This window comes from Mytilus trossulus, chromosome 8 (genome assembly GCF_036588685.1).
Source record: "Mytilus trossulus isolate FHL-02 chromosome 8, PNRI_Mtr1.1.1.hap1, whole genome shotgun sequence".
NCBI classification, from domain to species: domain Eukaryota; kingdom Metazoa; phylum Mollusca; class Bivalvia; order Mytilida; family Mytilidae; genus Mytilus; species Mytilus trossulus.
Window position 1 is genome coordinate 22,501,723 of NC_086380.1, and position 17,628 is coordinate 22,519,350.

General features: G+C 33.2%; 1 protein-coding gene across 1 annotated transcript in view; it reads right to left on the bottom strand.

The window, feature by feature from the left end:
* Window positions 1–4,003: 4,003 nt before the first annotated feature.
* LOC134727474 (uncharacterized) overlaps window positions 4,004–17,628 on the bottom strand; it is a 31,708-nt gene continuing 18,083 nt past the window's right edge. Inside the window, exons 10-17 of the mRNA XM_063591855.1 lie at window positions 15,442–15,471; window positions 11,794–11,964; window positions 11,275–11,429; window positions 10,764–10,856; window positions 9,467–9,530; window positions 6,703–6,860; window positions 5,146–5,352; window positions 4,004–4,051 (exon numbers count right to left, since the gene is read on the bottom strand). Of these exons, the coding sequence (XP_063447925.1) occupies window positions 4,004–4,051; window positions 5,146–5,352; window positions 6,703–6,860; window positions 9,467–9,530; window positions 10,764–10,856; window positions 11,275–11,429; window positions 11,794–11,964; window positions 15,442–15,471 (926 nt within the window). The remainder of the gene's footprint in view (window positions 4,052–5,145; window positions 5,353–6,702; window positions 6,861–9,466; window positions 9,531–10,763; window positions 10,857–11,274; window positions 11,430–11,793; window positions 11,965–15,441; window positions 15,472–17,628) is intronic.

Consider the following 17,628-nt stretch of genomic DNA (forward strand, 5'->3'; position numbering starts at 1 on the left):
TGGCTCACTTATTTCTGGAATTTGACAATAGCAATCATCTCAGTACCTTAATTAATGACAAAAGAGACGATTTTAATTTTTGCCCCGGAAATTATTCATTTTCACACCTTACCAGCAATATTCTATAAACTTCAATATCTGATATATCATTCAGTATTTTTGAAAGAGCTCACAGCTGCTACTCAGACGTCAACAGTATCTGAGCAGAAAGTTGATGAGCCAGGGTTATCTTAAATAGGTTCTTCAAACGATACGGTGAAATTATCTGCAAATAGTGACATTGCGGCGAGTTGTTGATGAAAAAATTAGAAAATCGCAAAACAAGCTCGGACTAAGTTAAAATTCCGTATTATTGACCTTTACGATAATACATACTGGTTTTTGAAATGCATGTATAATATGTTAATACGATTTTCATTTAACCAAAAAAAGAAATCGTCATTAAAATATTTTTTAACTTGATTATGTCGGATTGATTTGCACACACTTTGTTGTTAACATATTTAACTATATGCAACTGCTTTTAAAATAAGAGAGTGCTAGCTATAACTAAAAGGCAACACTCGCACCTGCAAAGTGGAAAGGGTTAAATATAGGTTGAAACAACTTGTTTCCAATTCACTATAAATAAATACGTTTAAGCTAAAATTAAACTAAACACCAGGTTCAATCCAATAACCCGTAAAACAATGTCTAAACCAAATCAGTCAGGAATGTGTAAGTTGTTTCTGTTCATTTGATGTGTTTGATCTTTTGATTTTGCCATCATTTAATAAAGGACATTTTGTTTCTTAAAGTTCGGTATTATGTTTTTCTTTTTCTTTTTGCAACCTTTTTCTCTCATTGAAAGCAACTAAATTGACATTACGTATAAAGCGTTGAACAAATGGAACGCGATCTTATAAATTCATTAACGGTATTTATTGTTTGTATAAGATGCTCATTAAGACAATAAATGTCCCTCTATTTCGACAACAAATGTCTCTTCATTTGGACCATTGATGTCACACGTGATGGTTTACAGTTTGATTCAGAAAACAACACCGACAAAGCTAGATAATAAAATTTAATATCTAATAACTTCAACAATTTGATATAAATTTGTATTGTAATTTTCATAGTGATTAATAAATGTTTTATCAATCTTACGGATCTATTCTTGAAATCTATCCTAGTTCAATCTAATTTTTGTGAAATGTTTTTAAAAATTTAGATGTGACGTTTCGAAGTGTGTTGATAACTTTCACGAAGTGTGTTGATAACTTTTGTTAACTCGGCTTTTGTCCCAGTTATAGTCGTTTTTTTCTGTTATGTATCCGTTTGTATTCCGTTATTAGTCACCACTTCGGTTTTATTATATATCTATTATGTAATCATTTTAGGAAATTTACTATTTTCAAAATATGAGTTATTCTAAATAATAAAGATGTCCTTATCCCAGGCAGAAAACCTTATCCGTATTGGTCACAACTATTTGCAACTTTTGGTCTTTAGTGCTCTTCAACTTTGTTTTTGTTTTGGCTTTCAAACTTCTTTCATACGCGTCACTCTTAGTCTTGTGTGAACGAAACGAGAGTCTGACGTATTAAATTTAAAACCTGATACCTTTTGTTAGCAGATATTCGTGTGTTTCTCTGTCCTATATTTTCTTCCATTTATTTGTATAGTAGTCCTATCATGTAATGTAGTCATTTTAATGTTAAAATTTACTTTGTCATTAAAGCGGGAGGAATGCCGCAAAACCAGATCTGCCCACCATTTGTACCAAGTCAGGAGATGGCTATAGTTTGTTTCTGTATGTTTTACATTGCAATGTTGTGTTTCAGTTGTGTCATAGCTCTCCTCTTATATTTGATGTGTTTCCCTCAGTTTTAGTTTGTAATCCATATTTGTGTTTCTCAATTGATATATGAATTTTGAACAGCGGTATACTACTGTTGTCTTTATCTACCGGAGTTTATTCGATTATTATCTATTTTCTAACACGTGGAAATTAAATATTCCTTCTTTTGTTAACACATACTATTGTTGACTGACTTATTTGAATCGTACATCAGGCAATAGTTAACAATACATACGAATATGTTATGTATAAATATAAAACCTAGAACCCGTAAAAATCCAACAGTTAAAATCTATTCAAGCGGCCTTTCGCGCCGGAACGGCTATTTTTTCATCTGTCATCGGTCCATATTTCAAATACTGGGAGACCATTGGATCTGGTTTTAGATACTGGGAAACCATTGGATCTGGTTTTAGATTCAGGAAAACCATTGGATCTGGTTTTATATACAGGAACACCATTGGATCTGGTTTCAGATACAGGAACACCATTGGATCTAGTTTTAGATTCAGGAAAACCATTGAATCTAGTTTTAGATTCAGAGAAACTGTTTGTTCTGGTTTTAGATAGAGCAACACCATTGGATCTGGTTTTAGATACAGGAGCACCATTGGATCTGGTTTTAGATACTGGGAAACCTTTGGATCTAGTTTTAGATTCAGGAAAACCATTGGATCTAGTTTTAGATTCAGGGAAACCATTTGATATGGTTTTAGATACAGGATCATTATTGGATCTAGTTTTAGATTTAGGGAAACCATTGGTTCTAGTTTTCGATACAGGAGAACCATTGGATCTAGTTTTAGATACAGGAAAACCATTGGGCCTGGTTTTAAATACAGGAACATCATCGGATCTGATTTCAGATACAGGAACACCATTGTATCTTGTTTTAGATTCAGGGAAACCGTTGGATATAGTTTTTGATACAGGAACACCATTGGATCTGGTTTCAGATACAGGAACATCATGAGATCTAATTTTCGATACAGGAAAACCATTGGATCTGGTTTTAAATACAGGAACACTATTGGATCTGGTTTCAGTTACAGCAACACCATTGGATCTACTTTTAGATTCAGGAAAACCATTGGATCTAGTTTTAGATTCAGGGAAACCGTTTGTTCTGGTTTTAGATACAGTAACACCATTGGATCTGGTTTTAGATACTTGGAAACCCTTGGATCTGGTTTTAGATACTTGGAAACCCTTGGATCTAGTTCTAGATTCAGGGAAACCATTGGATCTAGTTTTAGAATCAGGGAAACCATTTGATCTGGTTTTAGATACAGGAACATCATTGGATCTAGTTTTAGATTCAGGGAAACCATTGGATCTAGTTTTCGATACAGGAAAACCATTGGATCTAGTTTTAGATACAGGAAAACCATTTGATCTGGTTTCAGATACAGGAACACCATTAGATCTAGTTTTAGATTCAGGAAAACCATCGGATCTGGTTTTTGAAACAGGAACATCATTGGATCTAGTTTTAGATTCAAGAAAATCATTGGATCTAGTTTTTGATACAGGAACACCATTGGATCTAGATTTAGATACAGGAAAACCATTGGATTTAGTTTTAGATTCAGTGAAACCATTGGATCTAGTTTTCGATACAGGAAAACCATTGGATCTAGTTTTAGATACAGGAAAACTATTGGATTTAGTTTTAGATTCAGGGAAACCTTTGGATCTGGTTTCAGATACAGGAACATCATTGGTTCTAGTTTTAGAAACAGGAAACTGAAAAAGTCCAATTTCATCAATATTTAAAATAAACATCATAAAATAATTCCTTCACTCTTTGCATAGTTAAGATTTCAAACCGAACTCTAGATATTTGTTTCCTATCGTTAAACCTATGTCAGTCGAACTCTAGATATTAATTTCCTGTTGATATTGTATGTTTGTTTGTGTTTCATTGACACGTACTTTACATTTTGATAAATATACCTCATATTTTTCATATCGTACAGTTTGTTTATTATTATGTTTTATCTATGCGGTGTTGATGCAATACTAATGACTATTACTGTGAGATAGTAGCTCTATTGAAATCCGGTAGGTGTCTGCCTAATGAAGAGACGCATATCTACTAATTTCGAGGTATTAACCTATTGGAACAGACTTATGTTTGCTTCACCAAGAGAAGTATATCTACTTTTTGTAAGATAGAACCCCTATTGAAATAAGACATGTGTCTGCCTGAAAAAGAGAAATATATCAATTAATTGTGAAATAGTAGCCCCATTGAAATCAGAAATGTGTCTGCCTGCACGTTTACTATAATTACGTTAACGAGGTCAAAATGGAAATTTCTAATGTCTATCCGAGTAAACGCCCGTTTAGTGTTTATGTGTACGGAAATTTCTTTGTTTACGCAGCGTTAACATGAAGTGCTCGCTAGTAGACCCTCGTTGACTTTCTCCGCCCGTCTACATATAATGATTGGTCTGCACCCAACTGTATTTTGCTCATTGTAGAAGGAAGTTTAGCAATTATTAGTTTATCCCTCGTCATTTGTTCAATACTGGAATGATAGTCTAAACGATGGTCTTAAACTAAAATATCATGTCCTTTTTTATATTGTCAATCACAAGGATACACGTGCTTCGTTATTCTTAAACGGGGAATAACTCTGTAAACTCTGCGAAACGTTTTAATCACTTTTGGTTGATAACGAAATATTAAGCTTCTCAATTATCAAAATTAGTGCCGCTGTATAACCAATCATTTTTTTTCTAATCAAGTGTGTGGTTAAAGTATTTTTAAATTTTTGATATTTGTGTCAAATGGTCAAAGTGAATACATGTTAAATTCTAATTTAAAAAAGAATTAGGGTAAACGTCTTTGGTATCATCTTGAATTCTCCTTTTACAAATTTAGAAAGTAAAAATAAATTAAGGTTCTGTCTCACTCGACGAAAGCCTAGCTAGTTCAGGGGTTGGGATCCCACTTGCATGTACAACCCCGCCACATTATGCAAGTACAAAAATGTAGGAGCCTGACATTAATTGATTAATACAGAGTTATATTTTTTTCGTTCATTATTTTGTACACTAGCCGTTAATTTTCTCGTTTGAATTTCACAGTTCTGATGTTGGACCTTTTATAGATTACTAAGAATCAGCTGTTTATTTCTATCTCATTTGGACTCTTGTGGAGAGCTGTCTAATTGGCCATCATACCATACCATATCTTCTTCGTGTTCTTTTTGACAAATCTTAATGCTTTTCATGTAGTGTTGCTGTCAAATATACGTAAACGTGTCCATTTTGTTCAACAATTAAATACTTTACCTGTGGCCTATTAACAGACGGTCTGTTTGGAGCAGGTACTGGTTGATGAGGTTGTCTTCCAAAAGTACCTTCTCTTTGGTAACGAAAACCTCGTCGATCATTGGTATAGACAGATCTTCCATTTAAAGGCTGTGTTGGTCGAAAGTTATCTGACAGTGGTCGGAAACGGCGGAAATGACGATCGCCTAGACGTCGGAATTGGTTTATCTAAAAATGTATTTGTAATATAAATAGTCATAGACGGCTATATGTCTGAATTGGACATAATAAGTTATTCAATAGCTATAGAAGTGTTGGAATAATTTTTTCACCCAAATGTCTGAATTGGGTTATCTATAAAATTTTCAAAAAACGCCGAAAATGGCGCTCGCATGGGAGCCTAATTTCTGTTACCTACGGAATATTCAGAATCGACGAAAATGGCGATCGCTTGGGTAAATGAATTGTTTATATTCAAAATAACCAGAAAGGACGAAAAATATAATTGCAAAGAGGTCTGAAATGGTTTACAGATTATAAAATGGTTTAGAGATTGTATTGAGATTGTTTTCCAGTGATGACTGCTGTAAAAGAGGGACGAAAGACACCAAAGGGACCGTCAAACTCGTAAATCTAAAACAAACTGACAACGCCATGGCTAAAAATGAAAAAGACAAACAGTAACCATATTTTGACTATTTTACCGATCATGTCTGTTTTGTTCACGCATCGTTGTTAAAATAACGGAAGTTAATGCGACTGTCATAAAAGTGAGAGGTTTAGCGCTATACAACCACGTTCAATCAACCATTTTCTACATTTGAAAGAGCCTGTACCAAGTCAGAAATATAAGGGTTGTTGTCCATTCGTGTGTTTTAGCCTTTGATTTTGCCATTTGATTAGGGACTTTCCTTTTTGATTTTCCCTCGGAGTTCAGTATTTTTGTGATTCTACAAATAGATTTGAAAGGAACCAAAACAGTCATGAACAATCGCCTAGATGTCTGAATTGGTTTATCTATAAATAAATAAAAAAATAGTCATTCAAAATTCATACATAACTAAGGTGGCTTTTTTTTCCTTTTGTGTGTTTTTATTTTTTTGCTTAATGTTGAATCTGTTTAATTTTTTTGGATTTCCTGCATTTTGATTTAATCACTAACGCTAAGAAAACATTTTTGAAATTATCACACTGAAGCACCTATTACAGTTAAGATGTCTGCATCATGATTTTGGCTTTTTCATACAGCATGATGAGCTGTGTCGAAAAAGAAATTTTTGAAACATTCAAATTACAAATAAACGATGAATGCTGTTTGTTTTGTTGTGGTCTTAACCCAACTCTATTTTAAAACTGTTAAATTCTTGGCATATAGAAGTTTTCGGTACAGAATAGGTTAACATTTGTATATATATTTATGTATTGATATCTATTTGCACGAGTTCGATGTCTTTCTGACCCAGATAGTTACGAAATTCAATGTTTTTGTCTAGTTATCATTACCAGTACTGTACCGTTGCAGTGTTTGATCATACGAGTTATGAAATAGTACAATAAATATATGTTTCTTCTTATCACCTGTCTTTCAGAAATTCGAATATGCTCCTTAAATATTGTCCAGATTACACTTTCAAAACATGGAGGTGTTGTCAATCCACCATAATATCTATAAAATACTTTAATGGAACGTGGAAACAGGGATCTTAAAGAAAACGTTTGAATATCCACATGGTCGTCTGAAAAATAATAATATTAAATGTTGTTTGCTTTAGTTCAGTAGCATTAGGACCAATCATAAAAAACCACGAGATAACTATGTAATGCAGTAAGCTTAAGAACCATTATAAAATACAATAGATAACTAGGCACTTCAGGAAGCATGAAGATCAATCATAAAAACAAGAGGCTCTCAAGAGCCTGGATCGTTCACCTTAATTGTTTGGGTTACATCTCTCATCAATAATTATTTTGGCTTTTCAATTTATCTAAATGTTCTTTGAATCGTCCTATTTTCTTCAAAAGCAAAAAAAAATCATTTTCACCTATGTTATATTTTAGCCATAGGAGCTATGTTTCTTAACATACAAGGAAATAAAATATAAAATTTATACTAGATACTCTGAAACTCATTTAGCCTAAGTTTGGCTGAAATTGATACAGCAGTTTCAAAGGAGAAGATTTTTTAAAGTATACTAAGTCAACATGATGAACAAATTGTGAAAAAAGTCTTTAAAGGGCAATAACTCCCTAAGGGGTCAATTGACAATTTTGGTCATATTTACTTATTTGTTGATCTTTCTTTGCTTAACATTTTTGCTATTAACAGTTTATCTGTATCTATAATAATATTCAAGATAATTACCAAAAACTGCAAAATTTCTTTAAAATCATCAATTCAGGGGCATTATACCTGAAAAACCAATTACCCAATTCGGCTGAAAATTTCAGGACAGGAAGACCTTGACCTAATAAATACTTTGACTTCTTGTCTTGTTTGCTCTATATGCTTTCGTTTTTGAGATATAAGCCAAAAACTGCATTTTACCCCTATGTTCTATTTTTAGCAATTACGACCATGTTTGTTGATAGATCAAAACTTCGGATACAATTTATAAACTAGATACCCTAAGAAACATACAGTTAAAGTTTGGAAGTATTTAGCCTAGTAGTTTCAGAGGAGAAGATTCTTGAAATAATTTACGACGACAGACGACGACAGACGACGGACGACGACGAACTCCAAGTGATGGCATAAGCTCACTTGGCCCTTCGGGCCAGGTGAGCTAAAAACAACAGATAACTAGGTACTGCAGTAAGCATAAGAACCAATCATAAAATACAAAAGATAAGTAGGTACTGCAGTGAGCATAAAAACCAATTATTAAATACAAAAGATAACTAGGTACTCCAGTGAGCATAATAACCAATTATGAAATACAAAAGAAAACTAGGTACTGCAGTGAGCATAAGAACTAAATATGAAATACAATAGATAACTACATTGTAGGTACTGCAGTGCGCATACGAACCAATTATGAAATAGATAACCAGGTATTGCAGTGAGCATCACAACCAATCATAAAAACAACAGATAACTAGGTACTGCAGTGAGCATAAGAACCAATTATAAAATTCAATAAATAGTTAGGTATCGCAGTGAGCATGAAAACCCATCATAAAATACAATAGATAACTAGGTACTGCAGGGAGCATGAAAATCAATTATAAAATACAATAGATACCTAGGTACTGCAGTGAGCATGAAAACCAATCATAAAATACAATAGATACCTAGGTACTGCAGTGAGCATGGGAACCAATAAAAAAAACATTAAATAACTAAGTATTGCAGTGAGCATAAGAACGAGTTATAAAATACAATAAATAACTAGGAACTGCAGTGAGCATGAAAACCAATCATAAACACATATGAGATAACTAGGTACTGCAGTGAGCATTAGAACCAATTATGAAATACAATAGATAACTAGGTATAGCAGCGAGCATGAAAACCAATCATAAAATACAATAGATAACTAGGTACTGTAGTGTGCATAAGAACCAATTATAAACTTCAATAGATAACTAGGTACTGAAGTGAGCATGTGGAAAACTTATAAACTATAATATATAACTAGGTACTGCAGTGAGCATGAGAACCAATAATAAAATACAATAGATAACTAGGTACTGCAGTGAACATGAGAACCAATCTTAAAAAAACATGAGATAACTAGGTATTGCAGTGAGTTTGAGGATTAATTATAAACTATAATAGATAACTAGGTACTGCAGTGAGCGTAAGAACCAATCACAAAATACAATAGATAGCTAAGTACTGCAGTGAGCATGAGAACCAGCCATAGAATACAATAGATATCTAGGTACTTCAGTGAGCATGAGAAAAATCATAAAATCCAATAGATAACTAGGTACTGCAGTGAGCGTAAGAACCAATCATAAAATACAATAGATTACTAAGTACTGCAGTGAGCATGAGCACCAATCATAAAATACAATATATACATGTATTTAGGTACTGCAGTGAGCATGAGAACCAATCATAAAATACAATAGATAACTAAGTACTGCAGTGAGCATGAGAACCAATCATAGTATATAACAGCTAATTAGGTCCGGCAGTTGATAAAGATGTCAGAGAAAAGTCGGATTGAAATACTGATATGATGGCTATGGGTAAATATTAATTACATAAGCAAATCTATATACTTAAACTATTAGGTAAAGTACCATCTTAAATAATTTAAAAGATAATACTCTTAAAATGTTTAAAAATACTAATAACAACGTCTTCAGACGTATACACGTATGCCAATGTTACCTTTGTGTCGTATATCGCTCATATGACCAATCAGTTCGTCAAAGGCAGGATTATGAGGACCAATCTGAAATAAAATTTGGCAAGGTGAAAAATTACCAGTTTCATGCGATAACGGTGCGATTAACATTCAAGGGTACCTATGCTCCTACAGGCATTTGTCATATCAGTTGCTTGACAACGTTCAGCACCAGATCACGTACGCCTTGCTAAATTACACAATCACAATGACTTGAATGATGAAGGTCAAATTGCACCTGTAAGTGTGACAGTGGGAAGATGATTTACAAGTATCCATTTGAAACATTGTATTTGGAAAAATGCAGATGACCTTTGATAAAAAGTTGCCTGGTGGGTTTATCATAGATTACATCCCAGCTCCTTTGTTCTAACAGGGGTGATCTGAGTCGGATCACCCCAGTTTGAGATTATTTGTTATGCATGCATACCTTAAGTTTGTTCTGAAACATTTTGGCGGGAATTTCAAATCCACTATAAAACTTAATATATTTAATTATACGGTAAAGACTATCCATCAAAATTCACGTAGAAAAAAAAACAGGTGTAGGTGCTGGGATTCGAACTCAAGACCTTAAGCAGATCAAGCCATATCATATACCACTACACCAGGACGGCTGGATACGAGCTATCAGTAATTTAACATACTTATTAAGGAAGCAAGATCTTTTTATAAGTGGGGCGAGTTGGCAGACCTTTAGTCAATGGGTTTTAAACCTTTTTCGTTAATAAGTGAGTTGTCAGACTGTTTGTTCGATTTGATTTTACACTTTTTCAAAAGTAGGTTTAGTCGGTAAACAAGAGCGATATAATGTGGGCCGATTGGCAAGAGGGACGAGTTGACATTGTTTGATATCTCCTCATCGTGTTCCGCGGGGTCATAAAGGGTACTAGTATACATATAATAATATATAAAGTATATTATAATGTTTGTATGGCGTTCTAAACTAGATTTTATGAATTGTTAACGGTTTTTCGTCTTATCTGAAAACAGCTGCAATGTAAAATATGTCCCACTCGGATTTGGTGTGTCAGTGTTACCCTCTGGCCTCCGGCCTCGATGATCAAAATATGTGTTAGCCAATTTGATATTTGTTTAACAACAATTTTCCAATATAGTGTGTGATTCATGTTTTTTAGAAATTTATATATTTTTGTTATATTGTCAAAGTAAATATTTTGTCAAAATTTTATGAAAATTAAACGAGACATGTTAGTCAAGATGTTAGGTACAAATGTATCACCTTACATGTTAAGTATTTAATGCCTACAATGTACGTACGTCAAATAGAAACGACAGCACAGCAAGTCCTCCTGTGGCATTTTTAGCTTCTTCAAACATTCTGTACCTCTCTGAGTAGGTCACAACATGCATCTAAATTCACGAAAATACTAAAAGTTATAGGAAAATATTTAACATATTAGCGATGTTATTTGACTATAAGTGTTGCTAAATATATAAATAAGAAATCTAATTACATATACGTTAGTAAACATTAAGAGTTGTTTGAGTTTCGGAGTAAAAATAAAATTTATCGACGAACAAAGACTTTAAATTTGCCTCGGACTTTAGATTTTATTTTCCATTCCTCTTTTCAACAGTTTTAACGAAAATGTACACAAGAGCGCATCTACAATATAAAAAAAAATAATTACTAGTAACTCTGATTTCTGTTCATATTCCCATTACTGTTTAAAATAAGGGTAATTCAATACAGGATTCGTACTTTTTTTTACTTTTGTCCACAGTTCCGATATTGTGTCGTGGATGTGTTTCTATATCATTGTTTTACCTCCATAGGGAAGAATCTCCCATTTATGTCGTGTTCTGATCCGCGGCTGTCTTGTGATCCCCAATGGAAGTGAAGCTGTTTAACAGTATAAGGATCTGGAAGTCCGCCTCCTCTTACTACCAGCCGGTTGTTTCGTCCTTCAACGTCAACTTCAACTAAATAAAACGACATATACTCTTTGATAGATGGTAATTGAGAAAGCAAAAAAACATGCTAAATTTGTTCTTTCCTTTTGCCTGTTCTTCGATGATTGGTCGAAGTTGTAGTAATGAGCATTTTATCCATTATGGACTTTTAGCTATACATTATATACAAACCTGTTCGGATCATATTTACAAGAGGTCAATACCATCTAACAGATTGCAAGGTAAAGGTAAAGATTTTGTTTTTGTCTAAGTAGAAATATTGTTCCGAATTCTATTTTCTAAATCATTTCCGTTCGTTGTGAGTCTTAGTATATAAGTGTTATAATAATATATTTCTTAAACCCATTATTCATTTTCCTGATTTATAAATTACCTGTATGTCCATTATTTTTAAGGGTCAGTCGAATATTGTTGATATTTTTCAGATCTCTCAGATTAAATCTGCCCAATCGTTTATTCAGACGTACTCGGCTGGTTTGTATGTCGATCGGTGATTGACGACGACCACCACATGTTCTATATTCTCTTGGCCATTCAGCAGGAGCTACAAAAGAGATAAACCGTGTTATGATTGGTTGTATGACGATCGGTGACTACCACATGGAAATGTTCAAGGATTTTCCCGAGGAGTTATATGTCGACGCGCATATTCCCGAGTAGTATTTTTTTTTATCTACGCACGCGAATATATACCAAAACATTTATTGTGCCTACGCGCAATTGTCTTTTAAGGACAACAAACTCGTACATAATATCTTTATTATTTATAAGGGACTGTTATAGTCAAGTATTATAAAAAGAAATAAAAGGCATATAATTTTCTATATCAATATCATTTGTCGACTTATTCATGTTATTAACAATAGTCTCTCGACTATCGACTTCAACTGATATAATATGTTACTGACATAGACTAAGGCCGTGTTCACATTGACCTAAATTCAGTGTTGTGTTAGTGTAACTCACACGTAAACTATACACAATTGCGTTCGCATTGATAACACTCAATGTTTACATGTAGTTTAATTATAGGTTAGACAATACTTGGTCATGTTTTATGAAGATTTAAGCCCAAGGCGAAGCCGAAGGCTTAAATCTTCATAAAACATGACCAAGTATTGTCTGAACAATTTAGAACATATTCACACTTTCGAGTGACCTGACAAAATTATCCTTTCCCATTGTAATATTCAAACCTGAATAAGAGTTCCCTTTTTATAATGAACTAAATGTAAAACATAGGTAATCATCATTTCAATGGATGGAATGAAAAGGCTTGGACATAATTTGTGAGGACCGTATGGATAAATTGTTTTTCTTCTGCTTAAGGTAAAATTCAAAACTTTTTTTAGTTTAAAAAGCCGCATCACAATGTTATATAAATCCATTTTTAAAATTTGACTTTTTTTTATATAAATATGAAACTTTCTGTATAAATATTTAAATTTAGACCATTCAACATTAAATGCTTACTTTTTATTGATAAATTTACATGTATTTGTGTTTCTCCAGAAAAAATCTTTGCTTTATATATCAGCAATCTGTCATTGTTTTCTTGAGAAAAAAATCCCTCAAATGGCAGGTATACAAATTAAATAAAAATTAGTTTACCTTAATCCTTTACCAAACTATTTTTGTTTATTCTTTATATGTGTACAATTAGAAAATGCATGAAATTTTGCAAAATTCAAAATGTTTTATTTTAATCTTTGCTCTTTCGTCTTTAATCAGTAGGCTATTTTCCCAAGGAAAATACCTTAGGGGATTGTACACTTCGTTAGTGCAGCTATTAAGAGTTCACTTCATAATTAACTGACAATGAAAAGTCATTCATGTATAGCCTTTCATAGTGCATGGAAAACCATGTACTATGAAAAGTAGAGGGCAAAAAACTGACTTTTCATTGGACGAGAGGGGGTGAGTATGTTCTAAATCATGTTTAATCTACACACAGTCGATAGTCAATGTAGACCTTGTGCAGGTTAAGTGTACACAAAACTAGGCATTTAGGACATTAGTTTTACCGTGTATATATTTAAGGAGGAAACTATTTTTGATTAAAATTGATATTTTTGATAATTATTAGTATAGTTCTTTACAGAAACTATTGTCTAAATTTAACAGATTTTTGTTGTTGAAAAAAATTAACGTACTTTAACGTAATTAACCCCTGATCAAGAATCAAAGCCGCATCATTGTCGAACCCATAAGGCAGCAACCAATTGATTTTCTGGGGGGGGGGGGGGGCAGGCTATTATAGTTGAGTATAAAACATAAAGGCAAGGGGGTGGGGGTGGTGAGCTATGGATTTTGTTTTGGAAACGAAAAATATTTCCAGTTTTTGGCCCTGAAAAAAAATTGTTTGTTTCACCCTCAGCTGCCACTATATATAATGCTAAAATTGATTTCGACTTGTCACCAAAATTTGTCCTGAAAAAAAATCATTAGATAACGCCTCCTACCTCCGCTCCACCTCCCCCTCCACAAAAAATGAAGTAAATAGTCGCTGCCTAATTCATTTGAAAAGGTCTTCCCGAATCGACTTGACGTACACAGAAATATTCGTCACTGGTCTTTACTCAAACAACGATTCACGCATAAATGCATGACTAAAAATAGTGTGGGGTAAATGATATGTTTGTCTAGTATCTCAGATCCGTTAAATAACACTTAAAATAAATTTAAAAAAAACGTTACCCTATTTCTTTACCAAATACTCCTTGGAGAAGCAATACCATTTGAAACGAACAGAAAAGATAAAAATGTAGTGATCCCTAATATCTCAATCATTTTTTTCGGCTGTAAGCACGCTGCTGCAGCTAACGTTTTCTAATGCGTAATCGATACATCTCTAGTATATTCAAACTACTGCAAATTATAAAAATGGCTTTCATAAAGTAGCAACCACTTAACTCAAAAATAGCGGGAGGGTTAATTTTTTTTTATCTGAGTCAGATTTTTTTTTCGAGCGTACGTTTTTATTCCTTTTTTTTCGATGCTGGTGATCAAATACTTTTTTTTCAATATTTAACACTATAATGCATAGGGAAACTCTTGATTCAGAATATTTGTTTTATCATATGTATGACCATTTTTTTTTTTTTTATCAAATTGGGGATCGGAATATTTCCATTCCCACCCCCACCCCCTTTTGAAGTCAAATGGTTGTTCCCTTAACGCTAGAAAAATAGTCCAAAAATTTTGAATTCAGTTCTACGCAATGAACATTTAAATGACATATAGTTTACAAGTGGGAACAAATCTTATGTACAGGTAGCTAAACAAGGTGTATAGATGTGAACAAATGTAATGTGAAACCAGTGTACACTGCACTAAATTAATTGTAAACATGTTTACTCTACACGGCGTTTGGTGTGTCCATACATTACAATACACAGTTTACTTAAAACATTTGACAAATGTAAATTGTATTTCGCCTTGTTTGTCTATCGGTTGTTTAGGGAGCTACCATTTGATTTTTATGGGGGGGGGGGCTAGGATGAAAAATTTTGTCCTGCTTTTTTTTTAATTGTAACCTCTGTCCTGCCTTTTTATTTTTTACTCTATTCGGTCCTGCCTTTTTTTTTACTAGTTTATCCTGACTTTTTTTACACAAATTGTCATCCTGCCTTTTTTTTTTACCAAGTTGCTCATCCTGCCTCTTTTTTTTTACTCAAAACTCCTGTCCTGCCTATTTTTTTCAAATTTCATCCTAGCCCCCCCCCCCCCTCCCCATAAAAATCAAATGGTAGCTCCCTTATATAACAAGCATATGTAATTATAAAAAAGAAGATGTGGTATTATTGCCAATGAGACACCTCTCTACAATGAGCCCAAAATGACCCTCAAAACAGCTTTTATAATACTACGTTTTTGTTTATTTGGGTCTCATATTATTATTCTAGTAAAAGAAATATATATATTACTCGAACGTGGATTCTCTGTTTAATGAATTGTTTAAAAAAAAAAAAGAAACAAACATAAAACCATGTGCATGTCTGAAAAACACCACGTGACTTACGTATTCCATCTTGATATCCCCACGTGTTACCTGCAATATAAAGAAAAACATGAAAATCAGAGAATGTTTTATTTAGATATAGGAAGATGTGGTGTGAGTGACAATGAGACAACTCTCCATCCAAATAACAATTTATAAAAGTAAACCATTATAGGTCAATGTACGGCCTTCAACACGGAGCCTTGGCTTACACCGAACAACAGGCTATAAAGGGCCACAAAATTACTAGTGTAAAATCATACAAACGGGAAACCCGACGGTCTAAATATAGACTATTTCACAATATCCTTATCCTTCTCACCTTAAAATTATAAACCAATGCCTTCAAGAAAATGTAACAAGATTCATGCTAACATATATACAATATTATAAAATGATATACACGTATCATTGGTATTATTCAATTTATTGGAATAAATGACAAAATTCTCTCACAAATAATAGCAAACATGTTTAACCCCGCAATACTATGTGTGTGCCTGTCCCAAATTAGGAGCCTGTATTTGAGTGGTTGGCATGTCTGTTATAATTGCTTTTTAACAAATTATGTTTTCTCAATTAAATTGTTTCATATTTTTAATTTTGGTTTTTTCATTGTTGAAGAGGGACGAAAGATAACAAAGGGACAGTCAAACTCATAAATCGAAAATAAACTGACAACTCCATGGCTAAAAATAAAAAAGACAAACAGACAAACAAAAGTATACATGACACAACATAGAAAACTCAAAGATAAACAACACGAACCCCACCAAAAACTTGGGGGGGGGGGTCTCATTTGCTCCGGAAGGGTAAGCAGATCCTGCTCCACATGTGGCACCCGTCATGTTGAAGGCTGTTCGAATGCCTATAACTGATTGCAACCTCAGCATTTGAAAGGTGGTTGATATTTGTCTCACAAGCTATCATATCACATTTCTTTTTTTTATACAGTCTTACGTTTTTTATTGCGTTTAGCCATTCCAATGGATATTTTATAGTGTTTCTTTCTGTGTTGTGATGTTATACTTTTGTTTTAGGGAAGGTTTGGTACCATTAAAACGTTAAATCTCATCGCAGTTGTTCGCACCTGTCCTAAGTCAGAAATTTGATGTTCAGTGGTTGTCGTCTGTACATTTGGTTCATAAGTAAGTGTTTCTCGTTTTGTTTTATATAGATTAGACCGTTCGTTTTCCAGTTTGAATGATTTAACAATAGTTGTTTGAGGGCCTTGTATAGTTTGCTTTTCGGTTTGAGCCAAGGCTCCGTTTTGAAACCGTATCTTGACCTATATATAATGGTTTACTTTCATAAATTGTGACTTGGATTGAGAGTTGTTTCATTGGCACTCATACCACATCTTCCTATAATATATGAAAAGAGTAAAGCACACAGGTGTCAACAATAACACGTGTTGTTTGAACACAATCAAAATATAAATAAACCAACATATAAAAAGACATTCCAAAATGTATATGAAACTGTTAAAGATCTGCCATTTGTATAATATATCCTGATTGTAATTTTTATGTTTTTTTTTTTTTACAGAATTTACTATTGTAACTGATATTTTAAACACAGTTTATACATATTATTTTATGTTGAGAAGAGAGGTAATGAATTTGTTCATCACTATATGTATACCCTGGGTTACTGCATCTGGCCAGTAAATTAAATATAATTTATTATCACCATTTTCAAAGTGACCTCTTTATAGTATATATTGGACATTTACATTATACAACATTTTGACCTTACTTTGGATAATAACACAGTGTGGGAACAGAACTGTACGGTTGACTAAGAGCTCCCCCATTCTAAGGAAAACGTGTGAATGCAAATGTCGTTTTTATTATTTCATTTCTTCATACATGTAGTTACATATAGACTGTCTTTGTTATCAAATCTTGAAGCAGAAACGTCATATAGTTACATTTTAGTTCTCAAACTGTCCATTAACAGCAATGCCAAGATTAAATGTTCTTAAAATTAAAAATATGAATTTTGCAAAAAAAATATGTTTAAACTAAACTAAATTTAATATATCACACATTGTAGATATATTGTTTTAAATTTATGCCCCATTTATTATATTCCCGTTCATAGGCAATATGTTTTCTGGTCTGTGCGTCCGTCTGTTCGTTCGTTCGTCCGTGCGTCCGTCTGTCTGTCCCGCTTCAGGTTATTGTTTTTGGTTGAGGTAGAGTT